General features: G+C 41.4%; 1 protein-coding gene across 1 annotated transcript in view; it reads left to right on the top strand.

The window, feature by feature from the left end:
• Window positions 1–21,109, top strand: part of LOC128685023 (protein sel-1 homolog 1) — a gene marked incomplete at its 5' end in the record, with an annotated part of 46,824 nt that overhangs the window by 1,882 nt on the left and 23,833 nt on the right. Inside the window, 3 exon segments of the mRNA XM_070103776.1 lie at window positions 14,145–14,374; window positions 14,784–14,979; window positions 16,024–16,178. Coding sequence (XP_069959877.1) covers window positions 14,145–14,374; window positions 14,784–14,979; window positions 16,024–16,178 — 581 coding nt within the window.

Raw genomic sequence — 21,109 nt, 5'->3', positions numbered from 1 at the left:
TTTTGGCCATGTAACTTAGTGTATTTTGAGTGACAGTGTTGGTTGTAGTAATGAGTAATGACTAAAGTTTCTGCTATGTTTGTCTGCTTACCTGATGACTAATTTGGCATTGTTGATGCCAGTGAGGTGTCCACAGGTGTTGTGATGGATTACACAAGCATTGTTCAAGTAATCCCTGTAACATGTGATATGGTGCTCCTTTATATGTCATGCAAATTTGTTGGAAATTTCTCAACATTTTGTCATGTCCCACATGGAACAGTATATAGTCCAGCATTGATTTCCTTTTGTTGTTATGTGTATCTTAATACTAGACCCCCAGTTGTGTTAGAAGTAAGTTGATATTTGGGTTTTGTTTCTAGCAATACAGTCTCCCTTATTATCAACAAACTAAAAAACAAGACAGGAGATTTAAATACCTTACCACCCATTATATACAAAAAAGTGTCACAGGTCCTATCACCAATCATTGCAACACTCTTCAACAAATCCATTGAATCCTCTACCTTTCCTACAGTTCTCAAAATAGCAAGGGTCACCCCGATCCATAAAGGAGACCACACAGACTTGAATAACTATAGGCCAATATCCAACTTACACCCTCTCTCTAAAATCTTTGAAAAATTAATCCATAAGCATATCTATTCCTACCTCATCTCCCACAATATACTCAACCTTTGTCAATTTGGATTCAGGCCTAATAAAAATACTAATGATGCTATTATCCACATGCTAGAACATATTTATACAGCAATAGAGAAAAAAGAAGTCCCACTGGGGATCTTCATTGACTTATGTAAAGCTTTCGATATAGTTGACCACGACTTGCTCCACATAAAATTGCCACACTGTGGTATAAGAGGGCACTCCCTCAACTACCTAAAGTCATACCTCAGCAAGAGAAGCCAATATGTGTACACAAATGGGGCAAACTCTTCCGCACAGCAAATTACAGTTGGTGTCCCACAGGGAAGTGTCCTAGGCCCTCTTCTCTTTCTCAAATACATAAATGAGCTACCAAATGCATCACAACTACTCAAACCCACACTATTTGCAGATGACATTACATACGTCTACTCTCACCTGAGCCCAGTCATGCTAGCCAATAGAGTGGACCCTCGCATAACCCTATTAATCTGTTCCTGAGAGCTCAATGTTAGACAAAATTATCGTTAGGCGAATTAATTTTCCCCATATGAAATAATGGAAATCAAATTAATCTGTGCAAGACACCCAAAAGTATGAAAAAAAAAATTTTACCACATGAAATATTAATTTTAATACACACAAACTGAAGAAGACATGCACAGTTACATGACACTTCCCTTTATTGAAGATCTGGTGATGATTGATGGGATGGGAGGAGGGGAGTGTTGATGGTCTTAGTGTTTAGAAGGGGAATCCCCTTCCATTAGGACTTGAGGTGTCAAGTCCTTTTCCGGGGTTACTTCCCTTCTTCTTTTAATGCCACTAGGACCAGCTTCAGAGTCACTGGACTTTTGTCGCACAACATATCTGTCCATAGAGGTCTGTACCTCTCATTCCTTTATGACTTTCCTAAAGTGTTTCACAACATTGTCAGTGTAATAGTCACCAGCACAGCTTGCAATAGCTGTCTGAGGGTGATTTTCATCCATAAAGGTTTGCACTTAAGCCACTTTGCACATATTTCCTTAACCCTTTGAGGGTTTTGGTCGTACTAGTACGTCTTACGCGTAGGGGTTTTTGACGTACTAGTACGCATAAATTCTAGCGGCCTCAAATCTAGTGGGAGAAAGCTGGTAGGCCTTCATATGAAAAAATGGGTCTATGTGGTCAGTGTGCACAGTCAAAAAAAAATCCTGCAGCACACAGTGCATAATGAGAAAAAAAAAACTTTGACCATTTTTTTGGAATAAATCAGCGACTTTGCAGTGTATTTTCGTATGGTATTTATTGTTGTATTCTAGTTTTCTTGGTCTCATTTTATAGAATGGAAGACATATTACAGAAATTGAGATGATTTTGACTGGTTTTACAATGAAAGGTGCCTTGAAATTGAGCTCAAAGTAGCAGAAATGTTCGATTTTTACCAAACTTCAAAAGTAAACAAATCGTGCCAAGCGTGCAATACACGTCAACTGGTGAGTCTAATATTCTTTCACAAGTGCACCAATAATATTTATACCATTTTTTACACTAATGCAGTAGTCTGCATAACAGTAAATCTTATATTTTTTGTGAGAATAAAAATTCAAAGTGGAAAGCAAAAGAATATAAGAGGGGCCTTGAGACGTGACTAATGACTAGAGGAAATGTCATTTTAGTGCCAGGAATGTCTTTCTTGTTTATTCTGGACCCTATTCGGAAATTGGCATCTTTTGAAATTTGTGTGAAATTGGCAAAATTGCTAAATTCTGACCACTGTACTGGATAGTTGAATTTCATAAATGGGTGGTTTCTTGCACCCATTCGATAGAAAAAATGGAGTTCTAGCGAAATATTCATGTTTTTTGTCGACTAGTACAGTGAAATTGGCCGAAAATGGGGCTCAAAGTGGGCAAAATCGCCGATGCGTAAACATCGCCGAGACCGCTAACTTTGCGAGAGCATAATTCCGTAAGTTTTCTATCAAATTTCAAACTTTTGGTGTCTTTATGATCGGGAAAAGATTCTCTATCTTTTCATAAGAGAAAATAATTTTTTTTTTTTTTTAAATTTGGCCGACCCTGAGAACGAGTTTCGGAGAGGGCCTGTCGACCCTCAAAGGGTTAATCTTCGAAGTAGGCAGCTTCTTCAGTTTCTCTCTCCCCTCCTCCGAAGCAGTTTCCTCAGGTGTGGCCTCTTGCTGTTGAAGATGATCTAGCAGCTCATCAGTGGTTAGTTCTTCATTGTCCTCCTCCACCAACTCTTCCACATCATCCCCACTAACCTCCAACCCCAAGGACTTCCCCAATGCCACAATTGATTCCTCAACTGGCATACGCTTCTCAGGGTTAGCCTCAAATCCTTCAAAATCCCTCTGGTCTACACATTGTGGCCACAGTTTCTTCCAAGCAGAGTTCAAGGTCCTCTTAGTCACTCCCTCCCAAGTCTTACCTATAAGGTTTACACAATTGAGAATATTAAAGTGATCTCTCCAAAAGTCTCTTAGAGTCAATTGAGTTTCTGAGGTCACTACAAAGCACCTTTCAAACAGAGCTTTTGTGTACAGTTTTTTGAAGTTTGCAATGACCTGCTGGTCCATGGGCTGCAGGAGAGGAGTGGTATTAGGAGGCAAAAACTTGACCTTAATGAAGCTCATGTCCCCACAAAGTCGCTCTGCCAAGTCTGTAGGATGACCAGGGGCATTGTCTAACACCAGGAGGCACTTAAGGTCTAATTTCTTTTCAATTAGGTAATTTTTCACAGTGGGGGCAAATGCATGGTGTAACCAGTCATAGAAAAAGTCCCTAGTGACCCATGCCTTACTGTTTGCCCTCCGCAGCACACACAAATTAGCCTTGAGGATATTCTTTTGCCTGAATGCTCTGGGAGTTTCAGAGTGATACACCAATAAAGGCTTCACTTTGCAATCACCACTAGCATTGGCACTCATTAACAGAGTAAGCGTCTTTCGTAGGCTTATGTCCTGGGAGTGCCTTTTCCTCCTGAGTAATATAGGTCCTGCTTGGCATTTTCTTCCAAAACAAGCCTGTTTCGTCACAATTAAACACTTGTTCAGGTTTCAGTCCTTCACTGTCTATGTACTCCTTGAATTCCTGCACATATTTTTCAGCTGCTTTGTGGTCCGAAATGGCAGCCTCACCATGCCTTATTACACTATGTATGCCACTACGCTTCTTAACCCTTTCAGGGTCCGTCCCGTAGATCTACGGCTTTACGTTCAGGGTCCAAACCGTAGATCTACGCCATGAGCTCAGCTCACTCTGATAAACTGTGAGTGGTACATTTGGGCCTAGATATGAGAGAATACATCTATGTGGTATGTGTGCACCACATAAAACAGATCCTGCAGCACACTGTGTATAATGAGAGAAAAAAAATGAAATCATGATTTTTCGATTAAAACAGCAACTTTGCAGTGTTTTTTCGTATGTTTTTTATAGTTGTATTTGCGATTTCTTGGTCTCATTTGATAGAATGGAAGACATATTACAGAAATATAGATGATTTTGATTGGTTTTAGTACTGGAAATGGCTTGAAACTGAGCTCAAAGTAGAAGAAATGTTAAATTTTTGCCGATATTCAAGAGTAAACAAACGACCTCACACGTCTAATACACGTCAACTGGTGGGTCTAATATACATTCACAAATATGGTGATGATATTTATACAATTATTACAGTATTGCATAACAGTAAATCTTCTATTTTTTGGTGTGAATAAAAATTCATTATGTGAATAAAAAATCAAAATGGAATTTATTTGTAAAGCCTCAAAACATAACTAATGAACAGAGGAAATGTTAGTTTAGTGCCAGGAATGCCTACATTGTTCATTCTGGACCCTATTTTGAAACTGGAATATTTTGAACTTTGTGTTAAATTGGCCAAATTAACAATTTCCGATCACTTTATTTTGTAGTTGAAACAGTTGACTTGGCGATTTCTTGTGCTCAATCGATAGAATAGAAGTAATACTAGTGAAATAGCTAAGAATTTGGTTGATTGGAATAATGTAATTGGCCTAAAATGGGAGTCAAAGTCGGCAAAATCGCCGATTTGTAAATATCGCTGACACATCAAAATTCGCGAGAGCATAATTTCGTCAATTTTCCACCAAATTTCGTACTTTTTGTTTTATTACCTTCATAAAAAGATTCTCTACGATTTCATAAGAAAAAATAACAAATTTTTTTTTTTTAAATTCTTGGACACTGGTGCGTGACTCCAGATTTGGGCCTTGGACCCTGAAAGGGTTAAATCTCTCAGACCAACCTTTGCTGGCCTTAAATTCATTCACATCATCACTAGTTGCAGGCATTTTTCTAAATAAATCTTCATGCAACTTCCTAGCCTTTTCACTTATGATCGCTAGAGAGATGCTATCTCCTGCTATCTGTTTTTCATTTATCCACACCAATAACAGTCTCTCAACATCTTCTATCACTTGCGATCTCTGTTTCGAAAACAAAGTTGCACCTTTGGCAAGAACAGCTTCCTTGATTGCCGTTTTCTTGGCCACAATAGTAGCGATGGTTGATTGGGGTTTACTATACAACCTGGCCAGCTCGGAGATACGCACTCCACTTTCATACTTAACAATGATCTCTATCTTCATATCCATAGTAATTCTCACCCTTATTCCTGTAGGGTTGGCACTAGAAGCTTTCTTGGGGCCCATGGTCACTTATTTTGAAGGTGAAATCACTAAAAACGCTGTAATAATATGAAATGTTCCAATTGTATGCCTGGATATTACCGTGGAGGCTGGCTTGTAAACAATGCCACCGGCGGAACGAGTGAGGCTGGCTCAGGCTGCACATGGACGCGTCTCAGACGAATTGCTTTGAGTGAGTTTTTTAGCGCTAGGCGAGGCAAATTTTTTTGCGTTAAAATGTATCGCTTGGCGGATTTAATGTTATGTGATGCCATCGTTAGGCGAGGGTCCACTGTACTGTAAATACCGAATTACAGAAAATATCAACCTAGACGAGGACCAACAAACTTACTCTAAACATTGACAAAACCTACTACATTCAGTTTGGTAACAAAGCTACAGATGTGTCTCTTAACATAATGATAGGAGGAGGAGGAGGGAAGGAAGGAGGAGGAGGAGGAGGAGGAGGAGGAGGAGGAGGAGGAGGAGGAGGAGGAGGAAGAAGATGATGTAATAATGTTCCCATGAAGCAAGAAAAAAAGTCCACCCCATGACAGTGACAAGATAAGGAGATAACATCTGATAAGGCTGACTTTGATGAGCGTAAAGGAGGGTAATATTACATGACCATCACCCTCCCTTTGTTTTTGCTGGTACACAAACATTTCTGTCTGTCTATTTGTCTGTCTGTCAAGCTCCTGTCTGTCCATCTAGCTCTCTGTCTCAGAGAGAGCCACAAGACTGTGTCATCACGTTTACTCATCTTCAAGCAGAGTATAGCACTTTGTCTGGATTTCTTGGGTTATCTCAGGTAATTTATACTATGTATACTTGTATTTATGTGCTACCTGTGAGACAGAGATGGTGGCAGACAGGGGGATAGAAAGAGAGACAGATTGAAAAAGATATAGAAATGAGGGAGAAAGATAATTAGATAGAATGGAGGAGGGGGAAGGCATCCGAATTCCCAATACTGTTTTTGAAAGGTGTAGGGGAGGTGACTAATGAGACAATATGTCACTTTGACAGCCTGCCGACTTCTGACTCCAAAACAATTATAAGCCTTTCACACACTGCACACAAGACAAGGAGGAGGGGAGGAGGAGAAGGAGGGAGGAGAAGGAGAAGGAGAAGGAGGAGGAGAAGGAGAATATAAGGGTAAGGAGGGAGGAAGGAAGGAAGGAAGGAGGAGGAAGGGAAGGAAGGAAGGAAGGAAGGAGGAGGAAGGAAGGAAGGAATGAAGGGAAGGAGGAGGAAGGAAGGGAAGGAAGGAAGGAAGGAAGGAAGGGAAGGAAGGAAGGAAGGAAGGTAGGAAGGAGAAGGAGAAGGATGAAGGAAGGGAGGAAGAAGGAGGAAGGAAGGGAAGGAAGGAAGGAAGGGAGGAAGGAAGGAGGAAGGAAGGAGGAAGGAGGAGGAAGGAGGAAGGAAGGAAGGAAGGAGGAAGGAAGGAGGAAGGAAGGAAGGAAGGAAGGAAGGAAGGAAGGGAGGAAGGAAGGAGGAAGGAAGGAAGAAGGAGGAAGGAAGGAGAAGGAAGGAAGGAAGGGAGGAAGGAAGGAGGAGGAAGGAAGGGAGGAGGAAGGAAGGAGGAAGAAGGCGGAGAAGGGAGGAAGGAGGAAGGAGAAGGAGAAGGAGGAAGGGAGGAAGGAGTAAGGAGGAAGGAGAAAGAAGGAGGAAGGAGGAAGGAGGAAGGAGAAAGAAGGAGGAAGGAGGAAGGAGAAAGAAGGAGGAAGGAGGAAGGAGGAAGGAGGAAGGAGAAAGAAGGAGGAAGGAGAAGGAGAAGGAGGAAGGTGGAGGAAGGAAGGAAGGGAAGGAAGGAAGGAAGAAGGGTAAGGAAGGAGGAGGAGTAAGGAGAAGGAGGAGGAGGAAGGAGAAGGGAGGAGGAGAAGGAGAAGGTGAAGAAGGCAGGAGGATGAAGGAAGGAAGGAGGAGTGGAGGAAGGGAGAAGGAGGAAGGAGGAAGGGACAGGAAGGGAGAAGGAGGAGGAAGGAGGAAGGAAGGAAGGAAGGAGGGAAGGAAGGAGGAAGGAAGGAAGGAAGGAAGGAAGGAAGGAAGGAAGGAAGGTATGAAGGTAAGGAAGGAAGGTAATGGAGAAGGAGGAAGGGAGAAGGAGGAAGGAAGGAGGAAGGAGGAGGAAGGGGAGAAGGAGAAGGAGGAAGGAGGAAGGGAGGAAGGAGGAAGGAGAAGGGAGAAGGGAGGAAGGAGGAAGGAGAAGGGAGGAAGGAGGAAGGAGAAGGAGAAGGGAGGAAGGAGGAAGGAGAAGGGAGAAGGGAGAAGGAGAAGGAGGAAGGAGGAAGGAGAAGGAGAAGGAGGGAAGGGAGGAAGGGAGGAAGGAAGGAGGAAGGAAGGAGGAAGGAAGGAGGAAGGTAAGGAAGGAAGGAGGAAGGAAGGAGGAAGGAAGGAAGGAAGTAAAGGAGGAAGGAGAAGGAGGAGGAGAAGGAGGAAGGAGGGAAGGAGAAGGAGAAGGAGGAAGGAGAAGGAGGAAGGAGAAGGGAGGAAGGAAGGAGGAAGGAAGGAGAAGTGGAGAAGGAGGAAGGATAGGAAGGGAAGGAAGGAAGGAGGAAGGAAGGAGGAAGGAAGGAAGGAAGGAGGAAGGAAGGAGGAAGGAAGGGAGGAAGGAAGGAGGAAGGAAGGGAGGAAGGAAGGAGGGAGGAAGGAAGGAGGAAGGAGAAGGAAGGAAGAAGGAAGGAGGAAGGAAGGAAGGAAGGAGGAAGGAAGGAAGGAAGGAAGGGAAGGAGGAAGGAAGGAAGGAGGAAGGAGAAGGAGGAAGGAGAAGGAGAAGGAAGGAAGGAAGGAAGGAAGGAAGAAGGAGGAAGGGAGAAGGGAGGGAAGGAGGAAGGAGGAAGGAGGAGGAGAAGGTATGGAGGAGGAAGGGAGGAAGGAGGAAGGAGGAAGGAGAAGGAGGAAGGGAGGAAGGATAAGGAAGGAAGGAGGAGGAAGTAAGGAGGAGGAAGGAAGGAGGGAGGAGGAAGGAGGAGAAGGAGGAGGAAGGAGGAAGGAGGAGGGAAGGGGAGGAAGGAGGAGGAAGGGAGAAGGAGGAGGAAGGAGGAGGAGGAGGGAAGGGAGGAAGGAGGAGGGAAGGGAGGAAGGTGGAGGAAGGAGGAGGAAGGTGGAAGGAGGAGGAGGAAGGGAAGGGAGGAGGAGGAAGGAAGGAGGAAGGAGGAGGAAGGAGGAAGGAAGGAGGAGGAGGAAGGAAGGAGGAGGAGGAAGGAAGGAGGAGGGAGGAAGGAAGGAGGAAGGGAGGAGAAGGGAGGGAGTAAGGAGGAGAAGGAGGAGAAGGAGGGAGAAGGGAGGAGAAGGGAGGAGGAAGGGAGGAGAAGGAGGAGGAGGAGGAGAAGGAGGAGGAGGAGGAGAAGGAGGAGGAGGAGGAGGAAGGGAGGAAGGAGGAGGAGGAGGAAGGAAGGGAGGAGGAGGAAGGGAAGGTGGAGGAGGAGAAGGTTGGAGGAGGAGGAAGGAAGGAGGAGGAGGAAGAAGGAGGAAGGAGGGAGGAAGGAGGAAGGAAGGAGGGAGGAGGTGAAGGAGGAGGAAGGAGGAGGAGGAGAAGGAGGAGGAGGAGGAAGGGGAGGAGGTGAATAGGAGGAGGAGGGAAGGAAGGAGGAGGAGGTAAGGGGTGGAGGAGGAGGAGAAGGAGGAGGAGGAGGAAGGAGGAAGGAGGGAGGTTGGTGGAGTGGAAGGAGGGAAGGAAGGAGGAAGGTATGGAGGAAGGAAGGGAGGAAGGAGGTAAGGAAGGAGGAGGAGGAAGAAGGAGGAGGAGGAGGAAGGAAGGTGAGAGGAGGTGGAGGAGGAAGGAAGGAGGAGGAGAAGGAGGAAGGAGGAGGAGGAAGGAGGAAGGAGGAGGGGTGAGGAAGGAGTGAAGGAGGAGGAGGAAGGGAGGAAGGGAGGAGGGAGGGAGGAGGAAGGAGGAAGGAGGAGGAGGAAGGAGGAAGGAAATGGATCACCTATCACAAAACTCACAGAGGGAAAATTCTTAGGAATCCACCTTGATAATAGACTCGAATTTCAAACACATATACAACAAATTTCCAAAAAAATTTCCAAGACCGTAGGCATACTATCGAAGATACTGTACTATGTTCCACAGTCAGCCCTCCTGGCCCTATATCACTCACTTATTTACCCCTATCTCACCTATGGAATTTGTGCATGGGGCTCAACAACAATAAACCATCTCAGACCACTAATCACCCAACAAAAGGCTGCAGACAGAATGATAACCAAATCCCACTACAGACAGCACACTCCACCAATATTCAAAACTCTAAACCTGCTCACAATACAAAACATCCATACTTATTACTGCACCTACTACATACATAGAACACTTAACTCTGACATAAACCCTCCCCTCAAACATCTCCTTACCAACCTCAACAGACACATGACCGTAACACAAGGCACAGATCACTCTGATGTTCCTCGTGTCCATCTCACGCTATGCAAAAACTCAATGCACATAAAAGGCCCTAAAATCTGGAATTCATTACCTGTGAATATAAAAGAAACACTGTCTGTTTATAAATTCAAGTCTCTTCTCAAAAATCACTTACTCACCCACAACTAAATAAATACTGAATAATTGTATCTCATTATTGTATCTCATAAATGTCAACCTGTGACCCAATCAAACTGTCACTATTTAACTTCATTACCTAACAGAATACTCCATTCTACTGATTACACAGCAACACAGTAAATGACCATATGATCTGTCTTTGTAATACTCATTTGTACTAAATTGTTATCTGTTTTACAATAATTTTTGTACCACTGAATATATCATTGCTTAGTTAATCTTAAGTTAATTTTAAGCCTGCCCATAATGCTCTGCATACAAGGGGCTTTGGCAAGCTGCACTTCAAAAATTGTATTCCTTGTACTTCTCTGTATCATGTTCAAAATAATAAATAAATAAATAAATAAATAAATCAGGAGTCTGATTGGAAGGCAGAACTGTGAGCCTTTCTGGTGTTTGTTGTTGACTAGCTGTGTTGTTGACCCTTTCTGCTCTCCCCCTCATTATTGATAAAATCAGGGTAATGATGAAATAAAATAACATTTTAGCACATTTTTCGTAGTTTTTTAATGTTTCATGTATTTTTAAAAATCATATGACGTGTACAATAAAATCAAAGAAATTGTGCATTCTGACTGTAACTCAAAAATGGTTATACAGTGGACCCCTGGATTACGTTCCAGAGAGAGAACTTATCTTGAATCTGACTTATTCCGTATTAATTTTCCCCATAAGAAATAATGGAAATCCAATTAATCCGTTTCAGACACCCAAAAGTATTAAAAAATGTGTTTTCTACACGAAATATACATTTACCTACACAGAAAACAATAATACACGAAGAATAAAGCAATAACATCACACTTACCTTTATTGAAGACGAAGACATGGTGATGTATGGAAGCCGGGAGAGGCTGGAGGAGTTTACAATTGTTTGGAAGGGGAATCCCTTTCCAGAATGAACAATGCAGACACTCCTGGCTGTAAAATAACATTTTCTTTGTTCATCAGTCACATCTCCAAACCCCTCTGATATTACTCTTGCTGTCTATTTTGAATTTTTATTCTATCAAAAAAATAGAAGATTTACTGTTATGCAGACTACTGCAATATTGTAATAATTGTATAAATAATGTCAACCCATTCATGACTACATATTAGAATGGCTAGTTGGACATTTATTGGACAATGACATAATTTGTTTACTTTTGAACATCGGCAAAAATCAAACATTTCCCCTACTTTGAGCTCCATTTCAAGGTTCTTTTCATAGTAAAACCAATCAAAATCACCTCTCTTTCTATATGTTTTCCATTCTGTCAAATGAGACCAAGCAAATGAGAATACTACCATAAATACTATACAAAAATACACCACAAAGTGGGCATTTTAATCCAAAAACACGGTCGGATTTTTTTTTCTCATTATGCACTGCATGCTGCAGGATTTTTTTTATATGGTGCACACTGACCACACAAGCCCATTCTCTCGCATGTGGGCCTACCAGCTTTCTCCTGCTTGGTTTGAAGCCGCTAGAAGAATTGAGTATACATGTACGTATATACGTTGAATATGGTGGCTCATAAGACGTATATATGTGACAGAAACAGTCAAAGGATTAATCCAGGGGTCCACTGTAACTTCTTTCAATGCATTGGACACATCCCACCAAAGCAGGATGACCCAAAAAGAAAAATATAAGTTTCTATTTTTAACTTTAGTAATGTATACAGGAGAAGGGGTTACTAGCCCCTTGCTCCCGGCATTTTAGTTGCCTCTTACAACACGCATGGCTTACGTAGGAAGAATTCTATTCCATTTCCCCATGGAGATGAGAGGAAATAAACAAGAACAAGAACTAGTAAGAAAATAGAAAACCCAGAAGGGTGTGTGTGTGTGTGTATATTTGTTCGTACATGCATGTGGTAAGTTACTAAATGCTGTAAAGAGCTTTTATGAGGATAGTGAGGCTCAGGTTAGGGTATGTAGAAGAGAGGGAGAATACTTCCCGGTAAAAGTAGGTCTTAGACAGGGATGTGTAATGTCACCATGGTTGTTTAATATATTTATAGATGGGGTTGTAAAGGAAGTAAATGCTAGGGTGTTCGGGAGAGGGGTGGGATTAAATTATGGGGAATCAAATTCAAAATGGGAACTGACACAGTTACTTTTTGCTGATGATACTGTGCTTATGGGAGATTCTAAAGAAAAATTGCAAAGGTTAGTGGATGAGTTTGAGAATGTGTGTAAAGGTAGAAAGTTGAACATAGAAAAGAGTAAGGTGATGAGGGTATCAAATGATTTAGATAAAGAAAAATTGGATATCAAATTGGGGAGGAGGAGTATGGAAGAAGTGAATGTTTTCAGATACTTGGGAGTTGACGTGTCGGCGGATGGGTTTATGAAGGATGAGGTTAATCATAGAATTGATGAGGGAAAAAAGGTGAGTGGTGCGTTGAGGTATATGTGGAGTCAAAAAACGTTATCTATGGAGGCAAAGAAGGGAATGTATGAAAGTATAGTAGTACCAACACTCTTATATGGATGTGAAGCTTGGGTGGTAAATGCAGCAGTGAGGAGACGGTTGGAGGCAATGGAGATGTCCTGTCTAAGGGCAATGTGTGGTGTAAATATTATGCAGAAAATTCGGAGTGTGGAAATTAGGAGGTGTGGAGTTAATAAAAGCATTAGTCAGAGGGCAGAAGAGGGGTTGTTGAGGTGGTTTGGTCATTTAGAGAGAATGGATCAAAGTAGAATGACATGGAAAGCATATAAATCTATAGGGGAAGGAAGGAGGGGTAGGGGTCGTCCTCGAAAGGGTTGGAAAGAGGGGGTAAAGGAGGTTTTGTGGGCAAGGGGCTTGGACTTCCAGCAAGCGTGTATGAGCGTGTTAGATAGGAGTGAATGGAGACGAATGATACTTGGGACCTGACGATCTGTTGGAGTGTGAGCAGGGTAATATTTAGTGAAGGGATTCAGGGAAACCGGTTATTTTCATATAGTCGGACTTGAGTCCTGGAAATGAGAAGTACAATGCCTGCACTTTAAAGGAGGGGTTTGGGATATTGGCAGTTTGGAGGGATATGTTGTGTATCTTTATACGTATATGCTTCTAAACTGTTGTATTCTGAGCACCTCTGCAAAAGCAGTGATAATGTGTGAGTGTGGTGAAAGTGTTTAATGATGATGAAAGTATTTTCTTTTTGGGGATTTTCTTTCTTTTTTGGGTCACCCTGCCTCGGTGGGAGACGGCCGACTTGTTGAAAAAAAAAAAAAAAAATGCATGTGTAGTGTGATCTAAGTGTAAGTAGAAGTTATAACTTTAACCATAATGTTTAAAGAGGTGGACCGGTAAGCCAGTGGAAGGCCTCGGTCAGATGACCAAAAGCTCCATCGGTGGGTCGTCTGACTAAGATCCACGTCAGGAAACTCTTGTTCTGTTTCTTGACGAACCTTTTACCTAACCTAATCTCTGACTATAAAATAGTGAATTTTTAGTTACATTTTTGAGAAAACATTATGCATTTATCTGCAATTCTCTAAATGTAGTAGACTGGAGATCCAGAATCCCCCGGGGTAAAAAAAAAAAAAAAAAAAATAGTGCCTCTCAAAGCACTTTCTTTGTGGTGTGAAGTCTAAAAAAAAAGTCATCCTTATTGGTCTCTTTTTTGAGAATCTTTATAGTAAAAATTTTTTTAACATGCCAGCCATTTTCCACTGACGTAGGGTGACCCAGAAAAAGGAAAATACATTCACCATTATTCATTCAGCTACTGTCTTGCTAGAAGAATGCTGCCATCCCAGATCAGATGGCTTACAGACTGCAACACTCCCACCCCCTTTTGCAGAGTGCAGGCTCTGTACTTCCTACCTCAGGAATTAAGAGTCTGACTAACCAGTTTTCTCTTGAATCCCTTCATAAATGATGCCTCACTCAGACTCAGCAGCACGTCAGGTCATAACCACTTTTTTCACTCAATCTGATTTAATACGCTCGCACAAGCCTGTTAGATGTTCAAGCCCCTAGCACTCAAAGCCTCTTTTATGCCCCTCCTTCCAGCCATTCCTGGGATGACCCTTCTTTTCACCACAGATTTATATATCCTTCAATCATCCTATTCAGCTCCATCCTCTCTATGCCAAAACCACCTCATAAGCCTCTCACCAGTCCTCTGAATTATCCTTTTGGCAACCCCCACAGTGCCTCCTAATCTCCTTGTTCTAGATTATATGTATAACATTCACACTATATTTTGCCCTCAAACATGACATTTCTACTGAATAATATTAATGTTTCTGGTATTTTAAATATGCCATTTTTAAATTTTTCAGCTAATGAATTATACGAAGCAGCAATGGGCATTTTAAATCAGACGAAACAAGAGCAAGATGAACGCCAAGCGTACACTCTCTTACAGTCAGCAGCAGAACTGGGCCACACTGAATCCCGACAAAAAGTTGCATGGGCACGACTGCTTGGTAGGCATCTTAAATCCAACATCACAGAAGCTGTTGAAATTTTTGAAGACTTGGCCAGCAAAGGAAATGCTGATGCTCAAATGGTAAGTATCTGCATGCATGCCAGAGGCATTAAAGAACTGTATAAAAGTGGCAGTTGACTTGTGTTGAAAAATCTGTACAGGATTGAGGTTTTTTGGGAAATAAGTATCTGATAATGAGATTCACTAATGACCCACTCTTAGAGAGGAAACTTTAGATTACATTTTGATCCAGGATGGACACGAACATTGTCTAAAGTTTCTTTTCTAAGTGCTAGTTATTAACATGCAAGAATACATTCCTGTTTGATGTGCTGTATATAGTGCGTGCAGTGTATGAAATATATGATACGCATTCATGTAATGCATTTTAATTGTACAGTATGTATGTGTATCAAAGATTTTATATTGCATTTGCAGTATAATATATTTTTTTAACACTGATATTCTTAATGCATTTTATTTTACACAGGGTTTGGGATTCATGTATGCTACAGGCATTGGCAAGAACTCCAGTCAAGCAAAAGCTTTGGTGCATTACACTTTTGGTGCTCTTGGGGGCAGTCAGTTGGCACAGATGGCCTTAGCATACAGATACTGGTCAGGCATCAGTGTGGCCTCCAATTGTGAAACAGCACTTACCTATTACAGAAAAGTTTCTCATACAGGTACTGTATTATGCTAAAGCTCCAAAACTTTATAACTATATAAAAAATTAACTTTTGTCCTTATCTTCTTTCCTCTAGAATTATTATTAGTAGTTATTACTTATCTCTATCTACAACTCAAATTATTTGAATACTTAGATTTAATGGTACAATAGTTTTGTGTTATTAAATAATAATTGTGCTGTTAATTTCTGTCATTCATTTGTGTAACTTGTAAGAGACTGCAACAGTCATAAGGAACTGGAAAAATTGCCTGTTAACCTTAAACTACCAAGAAATCCATTCAATCATATCTAAAACAGCTCAGAATCATTCAAATCTAAGTTTAAATGTACTGCAAAAATTGTCATATCACACTTTCCACCAACCAGTAACTTGTGATATCTAGTTCTTATTTTATTAAGAATTCTTCAGACAAAAAAAATCATGGCACATTTGGCCTGTAGGATGGGGTTGTGGTTTTCTGAATATGACCTGTACTGCTACACTTGGCATTTTAAATTCCTCCTAGTGTTGTGCCCTAGTGATAGCTCTAAAGAGTGTTGTGTTAAAATTTCAAGTTGCTACAAAATTTGTGGACTGGGTAAATGCAAAGTACTCGAACTATTAAATGCACTGGCTCTTTTCTTTTTTTTTTTTTTTTTAACCTCAGTGGCCGTCTCTTGCCAAAGCAGGGTGACTTGTATATTAGAATATACTTCCACAAAACTCGTGTGACAGTTAGAAAATAAACATAGCTAGCTTGACTAGTTACTATGTAATTGACAATACTACTGTTATTACTACTCTCTTCTGCCCCTATATACAGCCTGTTTTCTCTCATCTTTCTCAAATATTTCAAGTGATAAGGTCCCAGGACCAAAACATTTTTCAATAATGGTATCCTAAGTGAATGCACGAGTGTCCTTAATTTTCAGTTCTAGCACACCTTTTAATGTGGCTTGTAATGGCAGCATCACTGCTGTAATTGTTAATTTATTGAAATATTATTAGGTTAGTGTGTAATTTGGCTTGATTTAATGTGCTTGCATAATTTTTTTTCAGTGGCAGATAAAGTATCAATGACAGGTAACAGAGCAATACAGCGAGTTCGCCTGGTGGATGAAGTAGACAGTCCTGGGTCATCATCTGCATTGCTTGATGATGATCTTATACAGTATTACCAGTTTCTCGCTGAGAAAGGGGATGTGCAAGCTCAAGTGAGTACATTTTTATTTTATAATTCAGTAGGAAATGACTAATGTAAACAAATCCCATGAGTTAATCAAACATTGTTGTGTATACTGTATATTATGCAAGGTTTTGCTTCTGCATATTAGTGAATTGATTAATATGCAATATAATTCTTTTTTCAACAAACCGGCCGTATCCCACCAAGGCAGGGTGGCCCAAAAAGAAAAACGAAAGTTTCTCTTTTTAAATTTAGTAATTTATACAGGAGAAGGGGTTACTAGTCCCTTGCTCCCAGCATTTTAGTCACCTCTTATGACATGCATGGCTTACAGAGGAAGAATTCTGTTCCACTTCCCCATGGAGATAAGATGAAGTAAACAAGAACTAGTAAGAAAATAGAAGAAACCCCTGAGGGGTATGTATATTTATATATATATATATATATATATATATATATATATATATATATATATATATGCTTGTATGTGTAGTGCGACAAGTGTAAGTGCAAGTAGCAAGACATACCTGAAACCTTGCATGGGAGGCATGGACGAGATTGGAGAAAGAGAATACATAGTAGGTACACTTCAGTCTGGGGAGCACAAGGTAATCATTGCAGTGATGTATAATCCACCACACAACTGCAGGAGGCCAAGAGAGGGATACGAAGAGAGTAACAGAGCAATGGTGGACGCACTGGCTGAGGTGGCAAGAAGAGCTCACCTGAGCAGAGCAAAGTTACTGGTTATGGGCAATTTCAATCACAGGGAGATCGATTGGGAAAACTTGGAACCACACGGGGGTCCCGAAACATGGAGAGCCAAGATGATGGATGTGGTACTGGAGAACCTCATGCATCATCATATTAAGGATACCACCAGAGAGAGAGGGGAGGTTGAACCAGCAAGACTGGACCTTGTGTTCACCCTGAGCAGTTCAGACAATGAGGACATCACATATGAGAGGCCCCTAGGAGCTAGTGACCACATGGTTCTGTGCTTTGAATACATAGTAGTGTTACAAGTGGAGAGGGTAACAGGAGATGAATGGGAAAAGCCAGAATATAAATGGGGGGACTACATAGGCTTGAGGAACTTCCTGCAAGAGGTTCAGTGGGACAGAGAACTGGTAGGAAAGTCGGTAAATGAAATGATGGAATACATAACAACAAAATGTAAGGAGGCAGAGGAAAGGTTTGTTCTCATGGGCAACAGAAATAATGTGAAGACCATAACGAGCCCCTGGTTTACCCGATGGTGTAAGGAGGAAAAAACTAAGTGCACTAGAGCATGGAAAAAGTACAGAAGGCGAAGAACACAGGAAAATAAGGAGATCAGTCGAAGAGCCAGGAACGAGTATGCACAGGTAAGGAGGGAGGCCCAGCAACAGTATGAAAATAACATAACATCGAAAGTCAAGTCTGACCTGAAACTGCTGTACAGCCATATCAGGAGGAAGACAACAGTCAAAGACCAAGTGGTTAGGCTGAGGAAAGAAGGTGGGGAACTCACAAGTAACGATCACAAGGTATGCGAGGAGCTCAACGTGAGATTTAAGGAAGTATTTACAATAGAGACATGAATGGCTCTGAGAAGACAGCACAGAGGGGAACACCAACAGGGAACATATCAACAGGTGCTAGATGATATACAAACAACGGAGGAGGAGGTGCAGAAGCTGCTAAGTGACCTCGATACCTCAAAGGCGAGGAGTCCGGAAAACATCTCCCCGTGGGTCCTTAGAGAAGGAGCAGAGACGCTGTGCGTGCCACTAACCACAGTCTTCAGTACATCCCTTGAAACTGGGCAACTACCTGAGGTATGGAAGACGGAAAATGTAGTCCTCATTTTTAAGAAAGGAGACAGAAACGAGGCACTAAACTACAGACCAGTGTCTCTGACGTGTATAGTATGCAAAGTCATGGAGAAGATTATCAGGAGGAGAGTGGTGGAGCACCTGGAATGAAACACGATTATAAATAACAACCAGCATGGATTCATGGAAGGCAAATCCTGTGTCACAAACCTTCTGGAGTTTCATGACAAGGTAACAGAAGTAAGAAATTAGAGAGAGGGGTGGGTTGATTGCATTTTCCTGGACTGCAGGAAGGCCTTCGACACAGTTCCTCACAGGAGATTAGTGCAGAAGCTGGAGGATCAGGCACGTATAACAGGAAGGGCACTGCAATGGATCAGAGAATACCTGACAGGGAGGCAACAATATGTCATGGTATGTGATGGTAGTAGGTTGGTAGACAGCAACCACCCAGGGAGGTACTACCGTCCTGCCAAGTGAGTGTAAAACGAAAGCCTGTAATTGTTTTACATGATGGTAGGATTGCTGGTGTCTTTTGTCTGTCTCATAAATATGCAAGATTACAGGTACGTCTTGCTACTTCTACTTCTACTTACACTTAGGTCACACTACACATACATGTACATGTTTATTTATACACACTCATCTGAGTTTTCTTTGATTTTATCTTAATAGTTCTTGGTCTTATTACTTATCCTTTTATATCCATGGGGAAGTGGAATAAGAATCTTTCCTCCGTAAGCCATGCGTGTTGTAAAAGTCAACTAAAATGCCGGGAACAATGGGCTAGTAACCCCTTTTCTGTAAAGATTACTAAAAAGAAAAGAAGAAGAAAATTGTCAAAGTGGGAAGTCTGAATGTGCGTGGATGTTGTGCAGATGATAAGAACGAGATGATTGTGGATGTTATGAATGAGAAGAAACTGGATGTCCTGGCTTTAAGTGAAACAAAGCTGAAGGGGGTGGGAGAGTTTCAATGGAGAGGAATAAATGGGATTAGGTCAGGGGTTTCAAATAGAGTTAGAGCTAAAGAAGGAGTAGCAATAATGTTGAAGGATAAGCTATGGCAGGAAAAGAGGGACTACAAATGCATAAATTCAAGGATTATGTGGAGTAAAATAAAGATTGGATGTGAAAAGTGGGTTATAGTAAGCGTATATGCACCTGGAGAAGAGAGAAGTGTAGAGGAGAGAGAGAGATTCTGGGAAATGTTGAGTGAATGCGTGGGGAGTTTTGAATCAAGTGTGAGAGTAATGGTGGTTGGGGATTTCAATGCTAAAGTGGGTAAAAATGTTATGGAGGAAGTAGTAGGTAAATTTGGGGTGCCAGGGGTAAATGTAAATGGGGAGCCTTTAATTGAGCTATGTGTAGAAAGAAATTTGGTAATAAGTAATACATATTTTATGAAAAAGAGGATAAATAAATATACAAGGTATGATGTAGCACGTAATGAAAGTAGTTTGTTAGATTATGTATTGGTGGATAAAAGGTTGATGGGTAGGCTTCAGGATGTACATGTTTATAGAGGGGCAACTGATACATCAGATCATTATTTAGTTGTAGCTACAGTTAGAGTAAGAGGTAGATGGGAAAAGAGGAAGGTGGCAACAACAAGTAAGAGGGAGGTGAAAGTGTATAAACTAAGGGAGGAGGAAGTTCGGGCGAGATATAAGCGACTATTGGCAGAAAGGTGGGCTAGTGCAAAGATGAGTAGTGGGGGGGTTGAAGAGGGTTGGAATAGTTTTAAAAATGCAGTATTAGAATGTGGGGCAGAAGTTTGTGGTTATAGGAGGGTGGGGGCAGGAGGAAAGAGGAGTGATTGGTGGAATGATGAAGTAAAGGGTGTGATAAAAGAGAAAAAGGTAGCTTACGAGAGGTTTTTACAAAGCAGAAGTGTTATAAGAAGAGCAGAGTATATGGAGAGTAAAAGAAAGGTGAAGAGAGTGGTGAGAGAGTGCAAAAGGAGAGCAGATGAAAGAGTGGGAGAGGCACTGTCAAGAAATTTTAATGAAAATAAGAGAAAATTTTGGAGTGAGTTAAACAAGTTAAGAAAACCTAGGGAAAGTATGGATTTGTCAGTTAAAAACAGAGTAGGGGAGTTAGTAGATGGGGAGAGGGAGGTATTAGGTAGATGGCGAGAATATTTTGAGGAACTTTTAAATGTTGAGGAAGAAAGGGAGGCGGTAATTTCATGCACTGGCCAGGGAGGTATACCATCGTTTAGGAGTGAAGAAGAGCAGAATGTAAGTGTGGTGGAGGTACGTGAGGCATTACGGAGAATGAAAGGGGGTAAAGCAGCTGGAACTGATGGGATCATGACAGAAATGTTAAAAGCAGGGGGGGATATAGTGTTGGAGTGGTTGGTACTTTTGTTTAATAAATGTATGAAAAAGGGGAAGGTACCTAGGGATTGGCAGAGAGCATGTATAGTCCCTTTATATAAAGGGAAAGGGGACAAAAGAGATTGTAAAAATTATAGAGGAATAAGTTTACTGAGTATACCAGGAAAAGTATACGGTAGAGTTATAATTGAAAGAATTAGAGGTAAGACAGAATGTAGAATTGCGGATGAGCAAGGAGGCTTCAGAGTGGGTAGGGGATGTGTAGATCAAGTGTTTACATTGAAGCATATATGTGAACAGTATTTAGATAAAGGTAGGGAAGTTTTTATTGCATTTATGGATTTAGAAAAGGCATATGATAGAGTGGATAGAGGAGCAATGTGGCAGATGTTGCAAGTTTATGGAATAGGTGGTAAGTTACTAAATGCTGTAAAGAGCTTTTATGAGGATAGTGTGGCTCAGGTTAGGGTGTGTAGAAGAGAGGGAGAATACTTCCCAGTAAAAGTAGGTCTTAGACAGGGATGTGTAATGTCACCATGGTTGTTTAATATATTTATAGATGGGGTTGTAAAAGAAGTAAATGCTAGGGTGTTCGGGAGAGGGGTGGGATTAAATTATGGGGAATCAAATTCAAAATGGGAATTGACACAGTTACTTTTTGCTGATGATACTGTGCTTATGGGAGATTCTAAAGAAAAATTGCAAAGGTTAGTGGATGAGTTTGAGAATGTGTGTAAAGGTAGAAAGTTGAAAGTGAACATAGAAAAGAGTAAGGTGATGAGGGTATCAAATGATTTAGAT

This window comes from Cherax quadricarinatus, chromosome 5 (assembly GCF_038502225.1).
Source record: "Cherax quadricarinatus isolate ZL_2023a chromosome 5, ASM3850222v1, whole genome shotgun sequence".
In the NCBI taxonomy this organism is placed as follows: Eukaryota; Metazoa; Arthropoda; class Malacostraca; order Decapoda; family Parastacidae; genus Cherax; species Cherax quadricarinatus.
Note: the sequence above shows the minus strand (reverse complement) of the source record. Positions and strands in the feature narration are given on the sequence as shown.